The sequence below is a fragment of the Agelaius phoeniceus genome, chromosome Z (assembly GCF_051311805.1).
Source record: "Agelaius phoeniceus isolate bAgePho1 chromosome Z, bAgePho1.hap1, whole genome shotgun sequence".
NCBI classification, from domain to species: Eukaryota; Metazoa; Chordata; class Aves; order Passeriformes; family Icteridae; genus Agelaius; species Agelaius phoeniceus.
Window position 1 is genome coordinate 14293696 of NC_135303.1, and position 21993 is coordinate 14315688.

The 21993-nt window shown below is 49.9% G+C and overlaps 2 protein-coding genes across 2 annotated transcripts in view; both read left to right on the forward strand.

The window, feature by feature from the left end:
• The window catches only part of LOC143692093 (uncharacterized), a 90543-nt gene extending 86774 nt beyond the window's left edge, over positions 1–3769 (forward strand). Inside the window, exon 7 of the transcript XR_013179951.1 lies at positions 3728–3769. The gene's annotated coding sequence lies outside the window, so the exon portion shown is untranslated. The remainder of the gene's footprint in view (positions 1–3727) is intronic.
• A 1344-nt stretch (positions 3770–5113) lies between these two features.
• On the forward strand, positions 5114–20890 carry LOC143692250 (serine/threonine-protein kinase PAK 3-like). Its single transcript, XM_077172155.1, has 13 exons — positions 5114–5239; positions 11258–11392; positions 11671–12003; positions 12341–12430; positions 12830–13004; positions 13311–13377; positions 14067–14115; positions 14886–14998; positions 15629–15746; positions 16597–16696; positions 17142–17338; positions 19160–19297; positions 20665–20890. Exons 1-13 carry the CDS (start codon positions 5114–5116, stop codon positions 20755–20757), a joined length of 1734 nt encoding a protein of 577 aa, XP_077028270.1. The 3' UTR covers positions 20758–20890.
• The last annotated feature ends 1103 nt before the right edge of the window (positions 20891–21993 follow it).

Here is a 21993-nt window from a genome sequence, read left to right on the forward strand (position 1 = left end):
AGCGTTCCTGCCATGGTCACCAAATGAAGTGTGGAATAGAACTCACCACAGTTAAAGTTAGAAGGTGGTATGTTTATTACAGCACCAGGCACACAAGGAGTCGTCTCCTAAACACATGTGTGAAGAATCACCACCTCTCTACTTATCTAAAACAGTCTTACATATTCAGATAATTCCCAAAAACCCTAATACATATTCATTAGGTAACACCGCCTACCCCCCTTTGTATTAAAATATATTATAATTGAGTCCAAAGTTCCTTCACATTCCTGCAGTCTTTCACTTCAAATGGGTTGGTGGGTGTTGGTGGGTTTAAAGTGGGGAATGGTCTCCTTCTGATGAAGGCCAAGACGTCTTCCTCAATTTGACCTCTTAGGACCTGTTGGCAGGCTTTCGCACCCCTTGGCTATAGCTGAAGTTTCGGGGCCCAGGTGCAGGCTACAGTCCTCTTCTTTGTCACAGAGATATCCGCATCCCATCCTGCTTCTTTAAACATAGTAAAGACAGGCAAGTGATATATTACCCTAGCCTGAGCTACTTTACCTCCTAAAAATAAACTATTCCTTATTATTTCTACTGTTCTTGCTATACTCTTTCCCCCTAACTAAATCTTGCTAAAATTTTAACTCTTCCAGTTCTTTTAAGTCCTTGATTCATTGGCCTCATCTCACACGCCAGCCATGTGTGAGCCAATGCTGTAAACTGGGAAATTCCACTCCTGAGCAGGAGACACAAGGCCTGGTTCTGAGCTGGAGGGGTGAGAAGGATGAGATGCACACCATTTTGATCCAGGGGATGTCCTGAAAGTGCACTGCCTACCTGCCCCTGATGCCGAGCACCATGCTCCATCTCCTTCTACTGCTCAGCAGAGTTTTAGGAATCCAGGGGTTGGTATGTATTATTTGCTACTGCAACTAATAGAATGAATTTGCTTTGCAAGCCCAGTTTTGTCCTGGGTTATTTTGTGCATGAGTCTCCTCCTGAACCTGTGACTAAGACCAGCAGAGACCTACAGGACACTCCTATTCTTATGTCAGTAGATTCTAAGAAGTGATTTAAGTATCAATAAGTCAATAAGTATCAGTCAGTAAATCAAATAATTTGGGGCAATATTTAGCCTGTGAGTTTCAGCAAAGTATTGAATATGTCTTAGATCCATGGATACAAATGAGTAAGTGAGATTGCTGGGTGTGCACGTATTAGGGAAGTGATTCCCCACACACCCAGCACTGAAATCAAGTATTGCCTCTCTTCTAACCCTGAGCTGGCAGCAGGGATCAGGCGCTGCTTGGCAACGTTCATTTTGGCGACTTCTGTTGAGCAGGTAAGAATGATCAAAATTAAATCTTTTCCAGCTGTTTCCCTTTGGTTTACCTGTTTGAAGGTTAAAATTCTGTGCTGCAGGTGTCCTGGGTGTGTGCAGAGCAGTGCAGCCCCAGAAACCCCTTGGTTTGCCCACAAGTTGTCATGCCTTGTTCCCAGGTGTGCCCAGCTGTGGCAGGAGAAGGAGCCCGCAGCGCAGTGGGCACCGTGCCCTGCCCAGCCGGGGCTCTCTGGCACAGAGCAGCAGCAGCAGCGCCAGCACCGTTCAACTGCTCCTGCCTTGGCTTCCCCTGGGACACAGGAGCCTCTGGAAATCAGCACCGCCAGTCGCGTTCCCAGCTTGGAGCAGCTGCTGCTGGGCAGATGCTGCCAATTCGACTGCTTCCAAAGGGGAAGAAAGGCAGAGATGTACATGCACCAGAGCCCTGGGCATGTCCAATAAAGGTGCAAATATGTGGGGAGATTTGTTAGGAAGGATTTCAGCTGTGATGCCAACAGTGGCTTCTGCCTGGTTCTGTGTGTTCTAGATGAGTAATGTAATGGTTGGCTCTGACAATTAAGAAGATGTTATGTGGATGTTCAAATGTGTAGGGATGATATTCTAATATATCCTCCCATAGTCCTCTTTCCCCTACCCCTTGTAATAGCCTTGGTAGTCAGGGCATTTGGGGAGGGCTGGCTTGTGACCAGCAGGCGGGGTGTAACAACACCTGACCTCCAGTCCAGATGCAAGAAAGTAATCTCCACCAATGGACAGCAGAGTAAGAGTTGACTGACAAAACTTTTGGAGGGGCTGAGGGTATAAAAGGCAGAGCATCCTTTTTGTAGATGAGCACATGGCTGCTAGTCACAGAGACTCCCAGTGCTGCAATCTTTCCTTATTCAGTCCTTTCTAAAGGTTTAATAAACCTTTAAAATGTTAAAAGTGAGAGTCATTTCTCACATGTACAATGCTTTGGGCCATTTTCTTGGTCTGGTTTCCTTTGCTTGGGTCCCATCTGAGTGCTCAGTTGGGGTACAGGCTGTAGGTGCTTGGGGCACTCTTGGAGTTCCTCTTGGATCCCCTGAACAACAGGCTTTGGCCCATGAGGGGAATTTGTGCTGCTTTGTGACAGAGGAGAACTTCCCAGGCTGTTTTGTGTTTGCTGTAGGGAAGATTGGTTATTGCTTTGCATAAATTCACAGACCTCCATAGAGTGTTTGCTTTGTGATGTCAGGGTGTGGTTGCCACATTGTCGTAGTGACATCAGAAGATTGCCTTGGTGCACGGAAGGCCTGAGTGTCAGAGCAGCCCTAGCGCTTGCTCACATCAGAACTTTCCTGGTTGGGGAATTTGTCAGTGGGTAGCTGCCCACTGACAAGAGCCTTATTTTTTTCTAGTGTTTACTAAACTTGCACAAATGAAATGATTCACCACCTTGCCACAGCAGCTTTTGCTGCTTATGGCGTTTCCTTTTCTCTTTATTATATGACACACTTTGCACGTAAGTAGAGGTTTCTCTTCTGCTCAGGTTGGGGTGTAACCTAACCTGGCTTTTGTATGTCTTCCTGCTCTTTCTTAGTGACTGAGTTTCTGATTTTGAAACAGAAAGAGCATTAGGATGCCACTGCTTTGGTCAAGCTCCTGTCAAGGTGTTCAGCTAAAAAGGGGGTGTCTGTAGCCACAGGGGCAGCATTTGCAAGGCAACCTGCAGGGCTTCTGTTCCCTCCATGGGAGAGTCTGTGGCAGCAGAGTCTGTCATTTCCTCAGTTTGCTGGGACAAGCAAGATACCTTTGAAAATGTAGCCTGGCAGACCTTCAGGGAATGCCTTCTAAAAACTCTGCAGTTGTTCCCAGAATTCAGAGAAAGCTTATTTCTTTCTAAGTTTTCTCCTGAAAGGATTTGACTGTCTAACTTGACCTTTTACTGAGTGCTAAAACAGTGATCTTCCCTTTGCAATGAAATGCAAACTCCAAAGCAGTGAGTGTCTGCTCCTGAACCCCGGAGCTGCTGTTGTGCTGTTTTACAAAGAACTGCCACAGCTCAGGGGATTTTGGGAAGCTTTTCTGGACAACTGTTTCCAGCAAATTAATGAGAATTGGTGCATGCAACTGATTTAAAAAAAAAAAAAAGTACTTGAAGGAGAGCATTGCAGAAACTCTTTTATGTGTTTGGAAGAACAGGAGCATAGAGAGTTACAGAACAATTTGCATTTTCTTGATCATGTTTGTATTCATTTACTGGCTAAATAGGCCAAAGTGTAGGCACAAGCAAGAATATTGTCCTGATCCCTTGCTGGCTGTGTGAATGAAATGTGTTGTGAAAGGGGAAATCATCTCTGTTTGGGTTGACTTGTTCTGTGGGATTCAGCAGCCCAGGCAGTTTTCTCACAGCATCTGGTTCATTTTCCCTTCCCTCTACAGGTCACCTGAAGCATGTCTTCAGCAGTGCTGATCCTGAGGTGAGTGAGAAAGAAACATTTCATGTTCCTGGTGTTTAAGGATTGTAGAGGAAGATGTGAGCTTGGCCCGTAGCAGTAGACTGTAGAGGGCCAGTTAGGAAGGCTGAAAGAAAATTCATTTTCATGCCTGCAAAAAAAATACCAAAGACAAAAGTAGATATTTTGAAAATTCCATCTAAGAGCTTTGAAGAACTAAAAACCCAGTTTTGCAGAGAGAACGTTGCTTGGTGAGGGAAGATAGGGAAAATTTAACAAAGAGCAATTTCATTGAATTAGACCATGTTAATTTAAACAATGTGACATGGAATTCTATTCCCATCAAACATTATGATATCTACATAGGACATGAGGTGTTAGACAAGAAAGGCCATCTTGCAATGGTGCCTGCTGTATCTGAAGTGAAATGGGCGCCATAGGGGTGGGGGAGCTGCGTGGGCCAAAAGGAGCCAGGGTTGCTGGCGGCCTTGAGCCACTGAAGATGAGGCAGCGTGTGGCCAGGTGGCCAAGAAGGCCCAGGGCATGGTGGCCTGTGTCAGCAGCAGTGGGGCAGCAGGAGCAGGGCAGTGAGCGTGGCCCTGTGCTGGGCAGCGCTGGGGCCACAGCTGCAGTGCTGGGTGCACTTGTGGGCCCCTTGGCAGCAGAAAGTCCTTGAGGGGCTGCAGCGTGTGCACAGAAGGACTGGGGAGCTGGGCAACGGGGTGCAGCACAAGGCCAGTGAGGAGGTGCTGAAGGAGCTTTAGCCTGGACAATGGGAGGCTCTTGAGGGACCTTCAGGCAGACTTCCATCAATCCCTGCATGACAGTGCTCAGCACAAGGGCTGTTTCTCCACCAAACATCCCCTCGCTGCATCCAGGAACTTTACGCACTGCAGTGGGTGACACTTGCATCTTGTGGTTTGTTGGCTCCTTGATTTGCTAGCACGAGAAGGCCTGTTCATTCTCCTGTCTTTCCAGCAAGCAAAGATGCTTCTGCACAATGTTTCCTGCCCTTCTCCTACCCTGGATGGGATTGTGATCCAGTTTGAGTTTTCCACGTCTGCAGGAGCAGTAGCAAAGGCGTTGCTGTCGCTTTCCACGTTTTCCATTTCAGTGCTTTCAAGCTCTAAAAGCTCCGTTTTCCAAGACAACCTTGCTTGCTGATAGCAGGCAGGGAGGAAAAACAACTTCATATCCATCTAGAGTTCTCTTGAGATGGCCCATTTTAATTTGGTGGCTGTGATTTAGAACGCCTGGGTCGCTATCAAATATTATGATTTGTTCTTAGAAAATGTGGTGGGTAGATCTGCAAAGAAATGAGGTTCTGCATCATAGGTACCGGCCTGTCCCTCATGCTCCTCTCTTGCCACAGATGGCAGAAGCAAGAGCTGTCTCTCCCCTGGCTCCCACTGCTCCTGGAGAAGAAGCCAAAGAGGAGCAAACTGAGGGTCATGAGCGCCAGCCTCCATCAGTGGTGACACTGGAAAACTCAGATCTTGTAAGTGCCAGTTGTGTGCAGTGCTGTCTTTAGTGCAAGGCAGAGCTGCAAGGTTTGGAGCAGCCAGAACTTTGCTGTTGCAGGCTGAGGATGCTGGGTGCTGGAGTCCTGCCAGGAGCTGGGGATTTCCTGCAGGCAGCAAGCACAGAACTTGGCCTTTGAGCCATCACGTTGAGGCAGCAAAGGGCTGGTGCCTGTGGGAGAGTGTCTGGCCGCTTGGCTCAGGGAAGCTCTATCTCTTGGCTTCTGCAGTGCTATGGCCAAGGGCAAAGGAGGGAGTGCTGGAGGTGCCAGGCCTTGGTTTGTTTCTTTTCCCTTTTTGGAAAGGTGTGTTTGGCTTGTGAAAGCAGTCTGCACTTTCCTTGCGTAGTTCTTCACTTGTACAGTGTCTTTTGGGCCAGCTGTCTTTTGGCTCTTGATAAGCTACAAGGGGAGGATTGTGTGGTCCATGCAGCTGTGGGGGGCCATTCTTGTCCCACGTGGCCAAAGAAACAAAGCGTGGAGTTGCAAAGCCTTCTTGTGAGGCCAAAAGCAGAAGCAGCCAGTTTCTGTTGGTGCATATTTTGGTGCAGTCTGCAGCTTTGGCAAGTGCCTTGGAGCCTGGAGTGGGAGGGAAGCTGCACGTCCTTGACCGCTGTCTTGTGTTGCTCAGAACAGGAAGGCCATCTTGCAATGGTGCCTGCTGTATCTGAAGTGAAATGGGCACCATAGGGGCGGGGGAGCTGCGTGGGCCAAAAGGAGCCAGGGTTGCTGGCGGCCTTGAGCCACTGAAGATGAGGCAGCGCGTGGCCAGGTGGCCAAGAAGGCCCAGGGCATGGTGGCCTGTGTCAGCAGCAGTGGGGCAGCAGGAGCAGGGCAGTGAGCGTGGCCCTGTGCTGGGCAGCGCTGGGGCCACAGCTGCAGTGCTGGGTGCACTTGTGGGCCCCTTGGCAGCAGAAAGTCCTTGAGGGGCTGCAGCGCGTGCACAGAAGGACTGGGGAGCTGGGCAAGGGGGTGCAGCACAAGGCCAGTGAAGAGGTGCTGAAGGAGCTTTAGCCTGGACAATGGGAAGCTCTTGAGGGACCTTCAGGCAGACTTCCATCAATCCCTGCATGACAGTGCTCAGCACAAGGGCTGTTTCTCCACCAAACATCCCCTCACTGCATCCAAGAACTTTAGGCACTGCAGTGGGTGACACTTGCATCTTGTGGTTTGTTGGCTCCTTGATTTGCTAGCACGAGAAGGCCTGTTCATTCTCCTGTCTTTCCAGCAAGCAAAGATGCTTCTGCACAATGTTTCCTGCCCTTCTCCTGCCCTGGATGGGATTGTGATCCAGTTTGAGTTTTCCACGTCTGCAGCAGCAGTAGCAAAGGCCTTGCTGTCGCTTTCCACGTTTTCCATTTCAGTGCTTTCAAGCTCTAAAAGCTCCGTTTTCTGAGACAACCTTGCTTGCTGATAGCAGCCAGGGAGGAAAATCAACTTCATATCCATCTAGAGTTCTCTTGAGATGGCCCATTTTAATTTGGTGGCTGTGATTTAAAACGCCTGGGTCGCTATCAAATATTATGATTTGTTCTTAGAAAATGTGGTGGGTAGATCTGAAAAGAAATGAGGTTCTGCATCATAGGTACCGGCCTGTCCCTCATGCTCCTCTCTTGCCACAGATGACAGAAGCAAGAGCTGTCTCTCCCCTGGCTCCCACTGCTCCTGGAGAAGAAGCCAAAGAGGAGCAAACTGAGGGTCATGAGCGCCAGCCTCCATCAGTGGTGACACCGGAAAACTCAGATCTTGTAAGTGCCAGTTGTGTGCAGTGCTGTCTTTAGTGCAAGGCAGAGCTGCAAGGTTTGGAGCAGCCAGCACTTTGCTGTTGCAGGCTGAGGATGCGGGGGGCTGGAGTCCTGCCAGGAGCTGGGGATTTCCTGCAGGCAGCAAGCACAGAACTTGGCCTTTGAGCCGTCATGTTGAGGCAGCAAAGGGCTGGTGCCTGTGGGAGAGTATCTGCCCGCTTGGCTCGGGGAAGCTCTATCTCTTGGCTTCTGCAATGCTATGTGTTTCTTTTCCCTTTTTGGAAAGGTGTGTTTGGCTTGTGAAAGCGGTCTGCACTTTCCTTGAGTGGTTCTTCACTTGTACAGTGTCTTTTGGGCCAGCTGTCTTTTGGCTCTTGATAAGCTACAAGGGGAGGATTGTGTGGTCCATGCAGCTGTGGGGGGCCAGTCTTGTCCCGTGTGGCCAAAGAAATAAAGCGTGGAGTTGCAAAGCCTTCTTGTGAGACCAAAAGCAGAAGCAGCCAGTTTCGTTTGCTGCATATTTTGGTGCAGTCTGCAGCTTTGGCAAGTGCCTTGGAGCCTGGAGTGGGAGGGAAGCTGCAAGTCCTTGACCGCTGTCTTGTGTTGCTCAGAACAGGAAGGCCACCTTGCAATGGTGCCTGCTGTATCTGAAGTGAAACGGGCACCATTGGGGCGGGGGAGCTGCGTGGGCCAAAAGGAGCCAGGGCTGCTGGCGGCCTTGAGCCACTGAAGATGGGGCAGCGTGTGGCCAGGTGGCCAAGAAGGCCCAGGGCATGGTGGCCTGTGTCAGCAGCAGTGGGGCAGCAGTAGCAGGGCAGTGAGCGTGGCCCTGTGCTGGGCAGCGCTGGGACCACAGCTGCAGTGCTGGGTGCACTTGTGGGCCCCTGGGCAGCAGAAAGTCCTTGAGGGGCTGCAGCGCGTGCACAGAAGGACAGGGGAGCTGGGCAAGGCGTTGCAGCACAAGGCCAGTGAGGAGGTGCTGAAGGAGCTTTAGCCTGGACAATGGGAGGCTCTTGAGGGACCTTCAGGCAGACTTCCATCAATCCCTGCATGACAGTGCTCAGCACAAGGGCTGTTTCTCCACCAAACATCCCCTCACTGCATCCAAGGGCTTTACGCACTGCAGTGGGTGACACTTGCATCTTGTGGTTTGTTGGCTCCTTGATTTGCTAGCACGAGAAGGCCTGTTCATTCTCCTGTCTTTCCAGCAAGCAAAGATGCTTCTGCACAATGTTTCCTGCCCTTCTCCTGCCCTGGATGGGATTGTGATCCAGTTTGAGTTTTCCACGTCTGCAGTAGCAGTAGCAAAGGCCTTGCTGTCGCTTTCCACGTTTTCCATTTCAGTGCTTTCAAGCTCTAAAAGCTCCATTTTCCGAGACAACCTTGCTTGCTGATAGCAGCCAGGGAGGAAAATCAACTTCATATCCATCTAGAGTTCTCTTGAGATGGCCCATTTTAATTTGGTGGCTGTGATTTAAAACGCCTGGGTCGCTATCAAATATTATGATTTGTTCTTAGAAAATGTGGTGGGTAGATCTGAAAAGAAATGAGGTTCTGCATCATAGGTACCGGCCTGTCCCTCATGCTCCTCTCTTGCCACAGATGACAGAAGCAAGAGCTGTCTCTCCCCTGGCTCCCACTGCTCCTGGAGAAGAAGCCAAAGAGGAGCAAACTGAGGGTCATGAGCGCCAGCCTCCATCAGTGGTGACACCGGAAAACTCAGATCTTGTAAGTGCCAGTTGTGTGCAGTGCTGTCTTTAGTGCAAGGCAGAGCTGCAAGGTTTGGAGCAGCCAGCACTTTGCTGTTGCAGGCTGAGGATGCTGGGTGCTGGAGTCCTGCCTGGAGCTGGGGATTTCCTGTAGGCAGCGACCACAGAACTTGGCCTTTGAGCCATCACGTTGAGGCAGCAAAGGGCTGGTGCCTGTGGGAGAGTATCTGGCCACTTGGCTCAGGGAAGCTCTATCTCTTGGCTTCTGCAGTGCTATGTGTTTCTTTTCCCTTTTTGGAAAGGTGTGTTTGGCTTGTGAAAGCAGTCTGTACTTTCCTTGAGTGGTTCTTCACTTGTACAGTGTCTTTTGGGCCAGCTGTCTTTTGGCTCTTGATAAGCTACAAGGGGAGGATTGTGTGGTCCATGCAGCTGTGGGGGGCCATTCTTGTCCCGCGTGGCCAAAGAAACAAAGCGTGGAGTTGCAAAGCCTTCTTGTGAGGCCAAAAGCAGAAGCGGCCAGTTTCTGTTGGAGCATATTTTGGTGTAGTCTGCAGCTTTGGCAAGTGCCTTGGAGCCTGGAGTGGGAGGGAAGCTGCAAGTCCTTGACCGCTGTCTTGTGTTGCTCAGAACAGGAAGGCCATCTTGCAATGGTGCCTGCTGTATCTGAAGTGAAATGGGCACCATCGGGGCGGGGGAGCTGCGTGGGCCAAAAGGAGCCAGGGCTGCTGGCGGCCTTGAGCCACTGAAGATGAGGCAGCGTGTGGCCAGGTGGCCAAGAAGGCCCAGGGCATGGTGGCCTGTGTCAGCAGCAGTGGGGCAGCAGGAGCAGGGCAGTGAGCGTGGCCCTGTGCTGGGCAGCGCTGCGGCCACAGCTGCAGTGCTGGGTGCACTTGTGGGCCCTTGGCAGCAGAAAGTCCTTGAGGGGCTGCAGCGTGTGCACAGAAGGACAGGGGAGCTGGGCAAGGGGGTGCAGCACAAGGCCAGTGAAGAGGTGCTGAAGGAGCTTTAGCCTGGACAATGGGAGGCTCTTGAGGGACCTTCAGGCAGACTTCCATCAATCCCTGCATGACAGTGCTCAGCACAAGGGCTGTTTCTCCACCAAACATCCCCTCACTGCATCCAAGAACTTTACGCACTGCAGTGGGTGACACTTGCATCTTGTGGTTTATTGGTTTTCTGTGAGGAGTATATCTGATGATTTTCTCTTGTTTCAGTAATTCAGGTTGCTATTCCTCTGTCTTTCATGTCCTTTTCCAGGTCTTGGAGAAATTGTGCTATATATCTCTTTTGTAAAGTTGCAATTCTGGAAGATGCAGGTTTTTTTGCCTGGGAACACATCGGTTGGGGCTGGGTCCTTGTTACAGGAGGAATTCTTCTGGTTTCAGCCCAGCCAGTAGGGCCTTGATTTAGCCTTCACATTAACATTGCCCTGGCCTTCTTGTAATCCCCTGAATCAGGGTGTGTCGTGTGTGGGCATTGAGCAGGAAATCAATGCCCTTGCATTCCAGCTGGTCCTCTGAGATCAGACAGGCTTATAATGGCTGGGCTGCATTTCTGATTCCTGCCACTTTAGCACCATCAGTGTGGTCTAGTCCAAGAAAAGAAGTTGCTCGATCACAGATGCACAAAGAGGGCAGTTCCCAGTGCAGTGCTTTGGATCTGATCACTTTCCATAAGGACCTACACACTCCAGATTCCCCAAGAGTGTGGTTTATTGAAGCAACAGGAGATCACGTTCAGGATCGCTCATGATCGGGGCACTGGCTACTGAGTGTTGATGTGTGTAGCAACAGAAAGCAACAGTAGAGATTGTAGAGAGTGAGATGCATCTGTCTGTCTATCTATCTATCTATCTATCTATCTATGCTATGTAAAATTTACATATTGAATCTTCCTGGCTCTAGTCCAAAGCAGTTGGAGAAGCAAAATTCCACATGCTAAAGCATCACGTTCAGGAGAGGACTAGAGAACACATTTCATTGACTGATTCTGAGCACAGAGAGATGTTTCCCCTCCAGATATGGTGGTTTTTTCCCCTCAGAGCCGTTTGCCTCCTCCAGTCTCTTCTTCCCTAAAGCCCCTAGTTAAATCTTTTAATTTTCTGCCTGTCCTTGAGAGGTGGAAGAATTACAGGTTTTAGGGGGTGAAGAGAACTCCAGAAGTGTCTCTCACAAGGAGTGAGCTCACCCAGGAAGCCACCTGCAGAGCTAGGATGGAGCTGTGGGACAGGGCAGGGTGTCAGTCACTACTGAAAGACAAACAGGACATGGCAGAAGCAGAGGGAGGCCCTCAGCAGACCCCTGAGAAATGCCACACCTTCCCAACCTCAGCTGCCTGAGAGGCTGTTGGAGCTTCAGTCCCAGATGGCCCCTGATTGTAGGGCCAGGGTCACTTTGGAATCTGTGCCTCCCCTTGAACAGAGAATGACCCAAGAGAGCAGCAGCACAGTGCTTTTGGAACTTGTGAGCCCAGCAGTCTTTGAGTCTTGACCCACAAAGCTCATATGGGAAATTGAAACCCATCTTCTCTTGCTTTCTGTGCAGGTGCTTCTAGAGAAAGAGGAGGAGCAGATTGCTTCATCAGAGATGCCATGGCAGACTCAGGGAGAGCTGTTCCCAGCCCGAGAGCAGGAAGAGCAGCTCAGGCAGCAGGTGGAAGAGCCACAGGAGAATGGCCAGGTAAGCCTGACTGGCCAGGGGACAGAGGGAAGGGCAGGAAGAGGGGCATAAAGCAGAGCTCTTGGGACTGAGGAGGCCAGGAGTCCCACGGGCACTGGAAGCACAGAGCTTTGGAATCTGCAGAGATCAGCACTGGGATAGGAGGGTTATATTGGAAGCAGATGTGGGGAGGGAAGCAGAAAGAAGGGGCTGAATAAATGTGATTTTTGAGGCTGCAAGAGGAAAAAGCTGAGCCTGATGGCAGCTCCCAGTCACTTGCTCTGCATTTGTGTGTACAGAACATCAAGGCAGAGCCACAAGCAGAGCTGCCCGAAGCTCAGAGTGCCATCATGGCAGTGAAGAGCAGGAACAAGGAAGACATGAGAAGAATTCAAGAGGAGAACCTCAATCAGCAGAGGGGCGATCAACAAAACCAGGTGAGTGAAAGAGTGGCAGCCACTCCACTCATGAAACATCCTCTCACTTGTTTTTTAGAGAACATGAAGGAACAGCTGAACGCAGAGCTTCAGATAGCTCACGCTAGGATCAAGGCATGGGAGAAGAGGCTTGAGGAAGAAATGAAAATTATCAGAGAGAAAGCTAATCGCCTCCCTCAGGCTCTAGAAAAGCAAGTGAGTGAAAGAGGGATGCAGTCACTGCAGCCAGCAAACTGGTGGTTTCTGCCCCCCTTGCCTTTCCACTGCAGAGCAGCAGGGAGTGGGGCCATGCCTCTGAGTGCCATCCTGCTGTGGTCTGTATCACAGCTGCTCTGATGGACACTTCCTGGGCTGCTGAATGGCCTTGTTTCTTGAGGTGTTTTACAGGGGATTATGGTGACCTAGATAGGGGATTGAACCAAGCTGCCTGTATCCCCTGTCAATCTGTTCTTTGCCTTTCCTCACAGTCAATGACTCCTGGCTGACAGGGACAAGCTGTAGTGTCTGACTGCTTTGTTCTGTTTGATTTGAGGTGCAAGTGTTGACATCTTACCGGGCAGTCTGCGAAGACTTCCAGCGAATTTCTGGCAATGAAGAGCCCCAAGTTAGGAGTGAGGCACAGGTACCATCCCCACCAGAAGTGCTACAGGTTGAGTATGACCTTAAGATGGTGCAGGAAAAAGGACAGTGGGAGGAGGCAGAACACTTGAGCAAGGAGCTGCAAGGGTGTCTGCAGCCCTTGAAGGGGAAAAAGAATCCTTGAGAGGAGGTGGAATGGTCATTGTGGCAGTCATCCTTTGGAAAATCCGTGAAAATGGAACATGAATCTGGCCACAAACTCAAGTAAAACTTGCTTTTGGTTTTGACCCATCCAGTTTGAGAAGTGGACATCAGAAAAAAAAACATTGAAGAGCCCTGCATGTGGCTGACAGCACCTTCCTAAGGGCTTGCATTTCAATAGGGGATCTCAGGGTCACCTATGCCAGCCACCTTTCTGACATCAACTCATTTCTTCTCTCAGATCTACACAGGCTCTGTCACCAAACCTGCTGCAGCAGCAGCAGCAGTAGCATTGTCTAAAGGAGCCTTTGCTCCCCAACCTGAGAAGTGGAGCCGGGGAAGTTTGTTCACCTCCCGCACTGACCCAGCTGCTGCTCAGCAACAGGAGATCGAGGGTGACTCCCTGGAGCTGCTGAGTACGTCTGCTCTATTTCTTGTCTGAGGGACAGTGCATTGTGTGCAGGTGTCAGCATAGCTGTACCAAATGTTTCTCCTGAGTTTGGTATCATGGGGACATTTAAGGATGTTTCTCCACAGGAACTGCTGTAGAAAATCAGTCTCTGTGCTGGCCACCTGTGCTGCAGAGCTGTCTGCCTGGTTGTTGTTGTTACCCAGCCAATCACAATGGGCTCAGAGCTCCAGGCACAGGGGCTGCCTTTTGTATCTCCTGGAAGCTGGGATCTCTGCTTTAAAGTCAGCATCTTGCATTTTGTTTCCCTCAGGGAAATTGGTGAACCCCACTGAAAATCCCCTGATGAAATACACTGAGCTGGAACATATTGGCAGCGGGTGAGTCCAACCACAGTTACTTCAACATAACCACGGGCCAGGTGTTTTTCTGGTGGAATGTCTATCCAGCGTAAAGTCAGGCAAGCTGCAAAGATGTTCACACTGGGGATAGATTGTCCCATCTCTCAGTGCTGCTCAGAATTTGTGAGTGGGCTCAGAAGGCATTGTCAGAGACACCTCCGTGCTGCCGAGGTCTTGCCTGCATCAAGGAACAGGAACTGGAAGGTCTCCTTGTCACCCAAGTGTGGAACAGTTCTGTGTTAATTTCTTTAGCATTTTTGAATATCTCTAATTCATACAGCCACACTAATAAAAGGGTAAGAATCTTGCTTGCCTGAATGAGCAACCTGCTCCATGATAGCTGTGAGGAACAGTTCTCAGGAACATTTCTTTCCAAGAGTTTGCTGAAGGAAATACTCTGTGGTCAGGATAGAAACTGCACAGTTTAGAAAGTGAAGCCCGTGGTGAAAGAAGAAGCTGTCTTTAGGAGCTGAGGCAGTAAACCCCAACACTTCAGGAACAGGCCCAGCGTCCATGCACTTGAGAGGAAAATGCATCATCTGCCTTCTGGCAGAACCAGATGCATCCTGCAGGTTTTAGGCATTTACAGCACAGATCTCCTGTGTGGGCTGGCTCTCACTGCAAGATCTAAATGGCTTCTCCTTTCTCTGCTTCTGTTTTGTTTCTAGGACTTTTGGAGATGTTTGCAGAGCACTTATCAATGCCACAGGAAGAGAGGTAAATGTCAACAGGCCCTGCAAACTCTGCTGCTCTTGAGGGGCTTTCCCCTCTGGTGTGAGCTGTGGCTGGACCTTTGGGCAGAGCTATGCTGAGAAGGCACAAGAAGCACAGACTGGTGCCAGCCTGCAAAATACATTTGGGACTTTGTCCTCCTCAGCCTTCCTCGGAAGGAAGGCACGGAGGGCAGCGGTTCCTTTCAGAGAAGGACGCGCTCGCTCGCTCTCCATTGCTAAAACAAAGGTGGTGCCTTCGAGCAGCTCACTGCTCTTTGGGGCTACAGCTTCAGAGTCTTGGATCCTCATTTCTGGCTGCCAGCAAATACATCTGAAAGTTACTGGTAGTTCCTTAGCCACCTGCAGTGCTGTACTTGGGAACTGCACGTAGGGAGAGATCTGTAAGGTGCCCTAAAAGCCCTAAGCCCTGCCCATAGCCCAAGATGTATCCACAGAGTATTAAGGCATGGATTACTTCTTCTGAATCCTAGAAAGAGCAGCAGAGAGTGTGGTCAGAGGTTTGTGGGTGATAGCTGAGACACCACTATTACCAAGTGGTGTCTCAAGGCAAAACGTCAGTGGCCCCACATGTCCTGTAACTGGCCCCCAAGGGAGCAGAGAAATGGGCTGTTGGAATTGCACTGTTACTGCAGTGCCTCATCACAAGGCAGTTTGGCACAGCTCAGCTGTGTCATTGCAAAATCACTCACTCCATGTGCATTGTGGTCTCATGCCACCAACTTCTCAACTTACTGATTTTCAATGTCATTTTAGTTGGCCATAAAGAAAATACATCTTCAAGGACTGAGGAAGAAGGAACTAAAAGTCAATGAACTCATGGTCATGAAAATGAGTAGGAATCTCAACCTGGTCAACTATTTAGACAGGTGAGTTGTTGTGAATGTTTGTTTACATATGGCAAACGTGCAAGGTAAAATCCCACTTTGGTCACTGGCAGAAAATAGAACTATAATTATAGGTTAATTATTATTGCTCTTTTCATCTCCAATGGATGGGAAGAGAGTGCATCTTGTCTGCATGAGTCTTCTCTGACACACATAGTTTGAAAATTATTCAGAAACCTACATCAGTCATATCTTACTAAATCAATAGCCTGTAAGTTCACAGCCACCACTTTGTTTTGGGGCGTGATTTTATTCAAGTGTCTTTTTATGTCCGGGTAAACTAACATGGATTTTCCTTGGATTGTTTCCCCTCTTTTCCATTGCTTTGCATGCCAGGAAGACTAGGTGCTTTTTCCCAGAAACACAGGGTGACAGGTTTTCTATCTCTTACTAAAATGCATTTTTGACTTGCTGCCCATCTAAGATATCTCTTTCTTCACAGCTATGCCTTTCTTCTTGAGACTGTGCAGATTGCAAACAACGCACAGCTGAAAGGGAATGTCTATTCCTTTGATTCTGTCCTTGTCACAAAGGGACCTGGAAACAGGAATCAGTCAAGAAAACAACCTAGCCATGCATGTTCATCTCCACACCCTTGTTTCCTTCTTTCAGCTACCTTGTGGGTGAGGAACTCTGGCTGGTTATGGAGTACATGGATGGAGGCACTCTGAGTGATGTCATCAGCAAGACCTACCTGTCTGAAGATGAGACAGCAGCCATCAGTCGGGAGGTCAGCAATCCCATCTGTGTTTCCAAGGGCTTGGGCGGGATTGTCTGGGGAACAGGGTCTCAGAGCTGGAGTGATTTCCTGTGCCAAGCTTTGTTTCTGTGTGGCTGCTATGCTATGGGCAAGTAAAAGCATCTCAAGTGAAAGGCCTGCCCGTGCCCCTGCACTCCCTGTACTCAATGCCAGTACTCTTATCTCCTGCTGTTGAATTGTCACTCTGTCTCTTGTATTTATATTTGCTGCTCTCCACCCTGCCTCTCTAAATGTTTGCATGGAGTCTGTCTTCACTGCATTCCTTGCCTGTGAAAGCAAAGGTGCTGGTGGCAGGATTTGAAACGAGCAGCAAAGAAAAAAGAGAGACTCATTTCTCACAGTCCTCAGTTAAAAAGGATAGGAGTGCAGCCAAAATGCTCTTTGCTTCTGGAAGGTGACTGATGTGATACTTCCAAGCCCGTGCTGAGGCCAGCAAGAAAATCTTTGTCATGCAGCCTCCCACCCAAAAGCGATCCACTTCACACCAAAGGGATGGACTTTTCCTTTCTTGACAAAACCCCTTCTTTGTCCTCTGCATGGAAAAAGCACGTCCACTGCAGCAGGAGTCATCCTGGCTGGTTTGCAGGGGACAGCCTACAACAGCAGGTGCTGTTGCTCTTTCAAAAGCTGACGTGCCTTTCCTCAGAAAGGACCTGCTCTGCAAGTGTTGGAGCAGCAAGCTCTTCCTCTCAGTGGCCATTACTCTTCTGCCATTACTCCCCATTCCCCTGGAGAGGAAATCTTTTGGAGCTGTTTCCTTTCTTGTATGATGAAATCACATCACTCATTTTTGTCCTCCTGTTCCTGTTTTCTTTCTCAGTGCCTGCAAGGACTGGATTTTCTTCATTCAAACAATGTGATCCACCAAGATGTGAAGAGCAGCAAGATCCTTCTCAAAACCGACGGCTCTGTCAAGCTGGGTCAGTATATTCTTGGTCAGGTGCAGCGTTCCAGGGATGTGGGTGTGGGGCTGCTTGGAGTGACAGCCAGCTCCCCAAAAATGGTGCTGGTGGCAGCGCAGGGACCCCTGCTGCGAGCTGAAGGCACAGTTGCAACATGCACAGAGGTATAAGGAACCACAAGCAGTCAAGAGAGGCCTTGCTCTGTGTGTGTCCCTTCCAGACAGAGGGAGCTACAATCTAAAGCTTCAGGGGAATAAAGTCCACTGCTGTGAGCAGCGTTAAAAAACCTGGGGTTTTTTGGAAGTGGCCAGTTCTATACTCCCTTGGCTAAAGCCCTGAGGAAATCAAGCATGGACAGTTCTCCAAGAGATTCAACAGCACATTCTTAGCCTGAGAGTGGGGAATTCTTTTGCTTGGTTTCCTAATTGGAGCTGACTTTCATGGTTTGTTGTTTTCTCCACAGCTGATTTTGGCCTCTTTGCTCAGCTCACCCCTGAGCAGGGCAGACGGAGCTCCGTGGCCCGCACTTCTGGGTGGCTGGCGCCTGAAGTGGTGACAGGTCAACCATATGGCCCCAAAGTGGACATATGGTCTTTGGGAATCGTGGGCATCGAAATGGTGGAACGAGAAGTTCCTTACTGGAATGCAACTCCTGTCTTGGTAAGGTGCAAATACTCACTGATCCCACTGTCTTTCTCAGCTGTCCCATGTTCTGTGTCCCACTGGACAAAATCCCATTGCCATCAGCTGGCACCACTTCCACCAAGGTCCCCTTCTAAAAATGTCCCTGCAACACATCAGCACCTGCTGTAGCTTTGGTTGCATCAGAAAGGGAAGTGGCAGTTCAGAAACCTAACCAGTTCAGAAACCTAACCAGTTTAGAAACCTGCCATTTTGGCCTGCAGCCATGCCTGACATTTCTCGTTTGCTTTTTGAATCCTGATGGAGCTCTGTCTCTGAAGGACAGGAAGTTTTCAGTGGAACGGTTGGATGTGTGATAAATATCCTTTGAAATGGACATTGAGTCTTCCCAGCTTGAGTTTTATAGAAAAAGAAAAAGCAAAAAAGAAACAACCAGCAAAGCAATGCCCAAGTAGTTCTGCTCTCTTTTTTCCTTTTTGAACCACAGCACATCAATTTTCCTCTATACTGTAGCATCTTTTCCAAATCCTGTGGGTCTTATAAACTTATCATGTGTGTGGGTGGCCTGGATAAGTTTTGGATGCATTTTTCTCCGACTGCAGTTAGAATTGTATGCCAAACTCTTGGTTGTTCCTTGGTACTTTAACAAGTTGATGAGCTTGCAGGCAGGTGCCTGGGCTGGGATCCAACGTGGGCAGTTGACACCGGTGCTGTGTTTCTTTACTATAGGAGCAGGGCTGTCCCTGGCCTGCACAGTTCTAATGATAGTGAGGACTCCAGCTCCCCACCACGGCCAGTGGCTAAGCATAGCTGCAGAGGGACAGGATAAAACCCCCTTTGTGACCTCTGGTGGTGTGGGAAAAGGAAAGAAAGCTGCCATAATTATTCATACTCAAGGGGAATGTGTTTGTTGTTTTAGGCTTGGAAATTTTCCTCTGGGTTGAAGAGGATAATAATAAAGCCTCTTTGGTCACCATCTATTTCAGTGCCACCAGCACAGAGCTGTTAGTATTGTGATGGGCACTATTATGGAGACCAGGCCTCAGCCTGGAGTCATGGAGATCCTGCCAAACCTCCCATTTCTTACCCGACACTTTCTGCGATGGGCACACCTTTAATGCATTGACTTGAGTATCCAAATGAGCAGAGGGTGACCATAGGCACGGCAGTTCTTCTGATTTGACCCTGAAAAGGTTTCCTTTTGTCACATAAAGAAGCTGAAACTTGCAGCTGAGAGACAGAGCTGCAGGTGGCACCTGTGCACCCAAGCAGGCATTTTCACCTCAATATATTTGTGCATGCATCTTAATGTGTATGTATTGAATATGAGATTGCAAAAATGTTTGTTTCCTTACCTGAGGAATAGCTGGTGGATTTCCTTTCTTTCCTTCCAATTCCCACTGTTTTCAAGAACAAAGCAAAAACATTGATTAGTTTTGTTTTATAGCAGCTGTGCTTAAGGGACCAACAAGCACTGAAGAGATATTTTTCACGTACTAATCCTTGGGAAACAGTAGAGTTAGTATAGCAAAGTCCCTCTTCCAAAAAGCCTCTCAAGTTGGTGTGAATCCTCAGGGAAGGAAATGTGCTTTTGCTGATATAGTTCCCACTGCCTAGGTCAGTCAATGAAATCAGCTGCCAAGGCCAGATCTGTGGGATGTTGGAAAAGCTGTGGCTGCATTGGAGTTTGGGGTTTTGGGTTGGTAAAGGAAAGTCATCTCTGGGTCTCTGCCAGGGCAGAAACTGCCACTGCAGAGTGGAGCTTAATCAATGGGATCTGGGAGAGCAGTTACAGATGGGAAAGAAGCAGGTGGAGCCTCGTGTCTCCTTTTTCCCCAGGTTAAACTCCTGATAGCCAGGGGAGAGAGACCACAGCTGCGGCAGCCCAACCGATTCTCGCCTTGCCTGCGTGACTTCCTGAGCTGCTGCCTGCAGACAGACGAGGAGCGGCGCTGGTCTGCCAAGGAGCTCCTGCAGGTAAAATGTGAAGGGGCTGCAGGTGAAACAGGCTCTGAGGGATGGGCTCCTCCTCCACTCAAGTCCAAGGCATCAGATGAGCCCCCTTCCTCCTCACCTCCACTCTTGCTGCTCTTCAAATGAAAATCGTGAGGAATCCCAGACTGGGCTGGGCTGGCAGGGCCCTGTAAAGGTCCTGTGGTGCAAGTGTCCTGCAATGAGCAGGGACATCTTTACAGAGATCAGGTTGCTCAGAGCCCTTTGCCACCGGAGCCAGAATGGTTGCAGGGATGGGGCAGCTACAAGCTCTTGGGGCAAGCTGTGCCAGGGTTGCACCATGCTCTGAGTAAGCAAGTTCTTCCTTAGGCCTACTCTGACTTGATCCCCATTTTGTTTAAAAATATTCACCCACATCCTATTGTAACTGGCCCTGTTAAAAAAGATGTCCCTCACTTTCTTCAGAGCCACTCTGAAGTCTTGGAAAGTGGCAATAAAGCCTCCCTGGGGCCTATTCTTCACAAAACTGAATAACTCCTCCTCTCTCCGCATTTCCAGAGAGGAGAGTTGCTCTGTCCTCTGACTGTTCCTGTCACCCTCTTTTGTAATTTGGTGGGGTGTTCAGTTTTATCTAATGGCAAAAGAATTGAAGCAGAGCAATGCACGGTACAGAGACATGAAATGGTGGTGGAGGAACCCAAGGAAGCCAGTCCCAGCTGAGCAGTCAGAGATTTGGCTGTGGGCAGGAGGGGCTGTGGGGGGCTCACTGGGAGCCTCTGAGGGGCCCTGGTTTGTACCCCCCAGCCCACCCTTAGAGGTTTCTGGCACCCAAACAGGGACAGCTGGGAGGGACTTGTCCCAGCCCCATCTGCTGCCTGGCATGCTCAAGCAGACGGGAACTGTGCCAGGGTTACTGCCAGGTTGTGTGGCAGAGGGGGAACTGCAGGGCCCAGTGCCACTGGGCTGGCCCTGCTGGGAAGGAAGGTGCCATCCAGCACACGAGGGGCAGGGCATGGAAAGGTAGATACTGCTTTCTGTCCCTGTAGGAATTAGCACTGTCTTTCAAAGGCAGGGAACTATGTGAGTCATTGGAGTTTCTGAAAGGAAGAAACCCCAGGGACAGAAAGCACTATTTCTAGAGCACTGGCAGGAGAAAGATCCCAACAAGATGAAGAAACCAGGAAAAACAGATGAATGGCATTCTGGGCCAGGTTTGTCTGGGATGGCAAGGTCCTGCACATGACTGTTGGGTAGCAGATGATCCCATCGCTCCTCTTTCTGTGTCTTTCTAGGAACTAGAGGAATCCTGATTGAGTCTGTAAAGCACTGAGCTTGGAAAGTCATGGTTCACTGTTCTTTGTGGTTTGTTTTTTTTTTTTCCCTGTGTACAGCATCCATTTGTAACTTCAGCCAAGCCAGCGTCCACCCTGGTACCACTCATCAACTCAGTAATGAAGAAGAAGAAGAAGGAGACAAGAATGTAAAAATCAAGATGTTATCTTCCTAACTAACTTAGAGTAGGATTGTAGAGTAGGACTCTAGAGTAGGATTGTTGAGTAGTTTTGTAGTACAGGTTTATAGAGTAGTATTGTTATCAAATAAAGTTTCTGAAACAACTACTCATTTGGAAGATTCACCTCCTTCTGACCCCTTCAGAAAGTTCAGCATTTTCTTCTAAATTGCCAGTGGTTTTTTATTGGTGCTAAGACATGCTTATGGCTTCTTTGGTATGGTTTGCAAGTGGTGAAGGTTCTTCATTCATCATCTCCAGACCACACTGCCTTTGAAATATGGCCCACTAGCCCATTTTGGCACATCTGTGACACTTCTAGATGAGGCAGAAAGAGCAATGGCATTTGAAGGCAAAACCAAAGGAAGAATGGGGCAGCCCAAACATCATCCTGTGCAGATGCAGGCGTTCAGCTGTGACTGGAGAGCATTGGGGCTCCTGCCACTTGGATTTGGATCCCTAAATGCAATCTCTTTGGCTGGAGGAGAGCCTTACTCAAGTGAGAAAGCAGAAAGATCAGAGAGGGTGCTCAGCAAGGTCTCCTGTGGTGCAGAGCTGTCAGCCCCTGTGGGGTGAGAGTGGGCCCGGCCTTGCCCGGGCTGGAGCCCCAGCAGAGCCCCGGCAGAGCCCGGAGCAGGCTGAGCCCCGGCAGAGGCAGGCTGGAAGGAGGCCCTTGGAGCTGCAAGAGGCAGCAGCCGGGCCCTGGGTGCCTGTTCCTGGGAGCAGGCGAATCCTGCGCTCTCAGAGCCCAGGTGGCAGCTGGCTGCTGCCGAGGGGAAGCGCAGCCGTGCTGGGCACAGCCTGGCCTGGAGGCATTGGCCGTCTGGAGTGTGCCCAGGAGCAGAGAAAGGCCAAGGGCAGCCGAGGGCCACTGGGCTGGCTGAGGATTCCTCCTCTTCTGCCGGCTGGCCTGCAACTCCTGGCCAAGGTCAGCAGTGTGTGCAGCACTCTGGGCACCGGGGCAGGGAGCCGGGCTGCTCGGCAGGCTGGAGCACAGGGCAGCCTCCTTCAGGCCCGGCACTTCTGCCAGGGCAAGCGAGGCCAGCGTGAGGCAGGGACAGCTTGGCAGGGCACGTCTGCAGGAGCCAGCGCCTCACACAGCTCTGGCAGGAAGCGCCTGCAATCCTGCAGTTCTGCACTCAGCCAGAGCAAAGGTGTGAGATGCAGAGTGTTTGGCAGAAATATTCAGGCCCACCAGGCCAGCCGGCTT

Coding starts and splice junctions, on each gene's coding strand:
- LOC143692250 (XM_077172155.1), top strand. CDS start 5,114: ATGGCAGAAGCAAGAGCTGTCTCTCCCCTGGCTCCCACTGCTCCTGGA. Junction 5,240..11,257: donor CACTGGAAAACTCAGATCTT/GTAAGTGCCAGT, acceptor CTTTCTGTGCAG/GTGCTTCTAGAGAAAGAGGA. Junction 11,393..11,670: donor AGCCACAGGAGAATGGCCAG/GTAAGCCTGACT, acceptor TTGTGTGTACAG/AACATCAAGGCAGAGCCACA.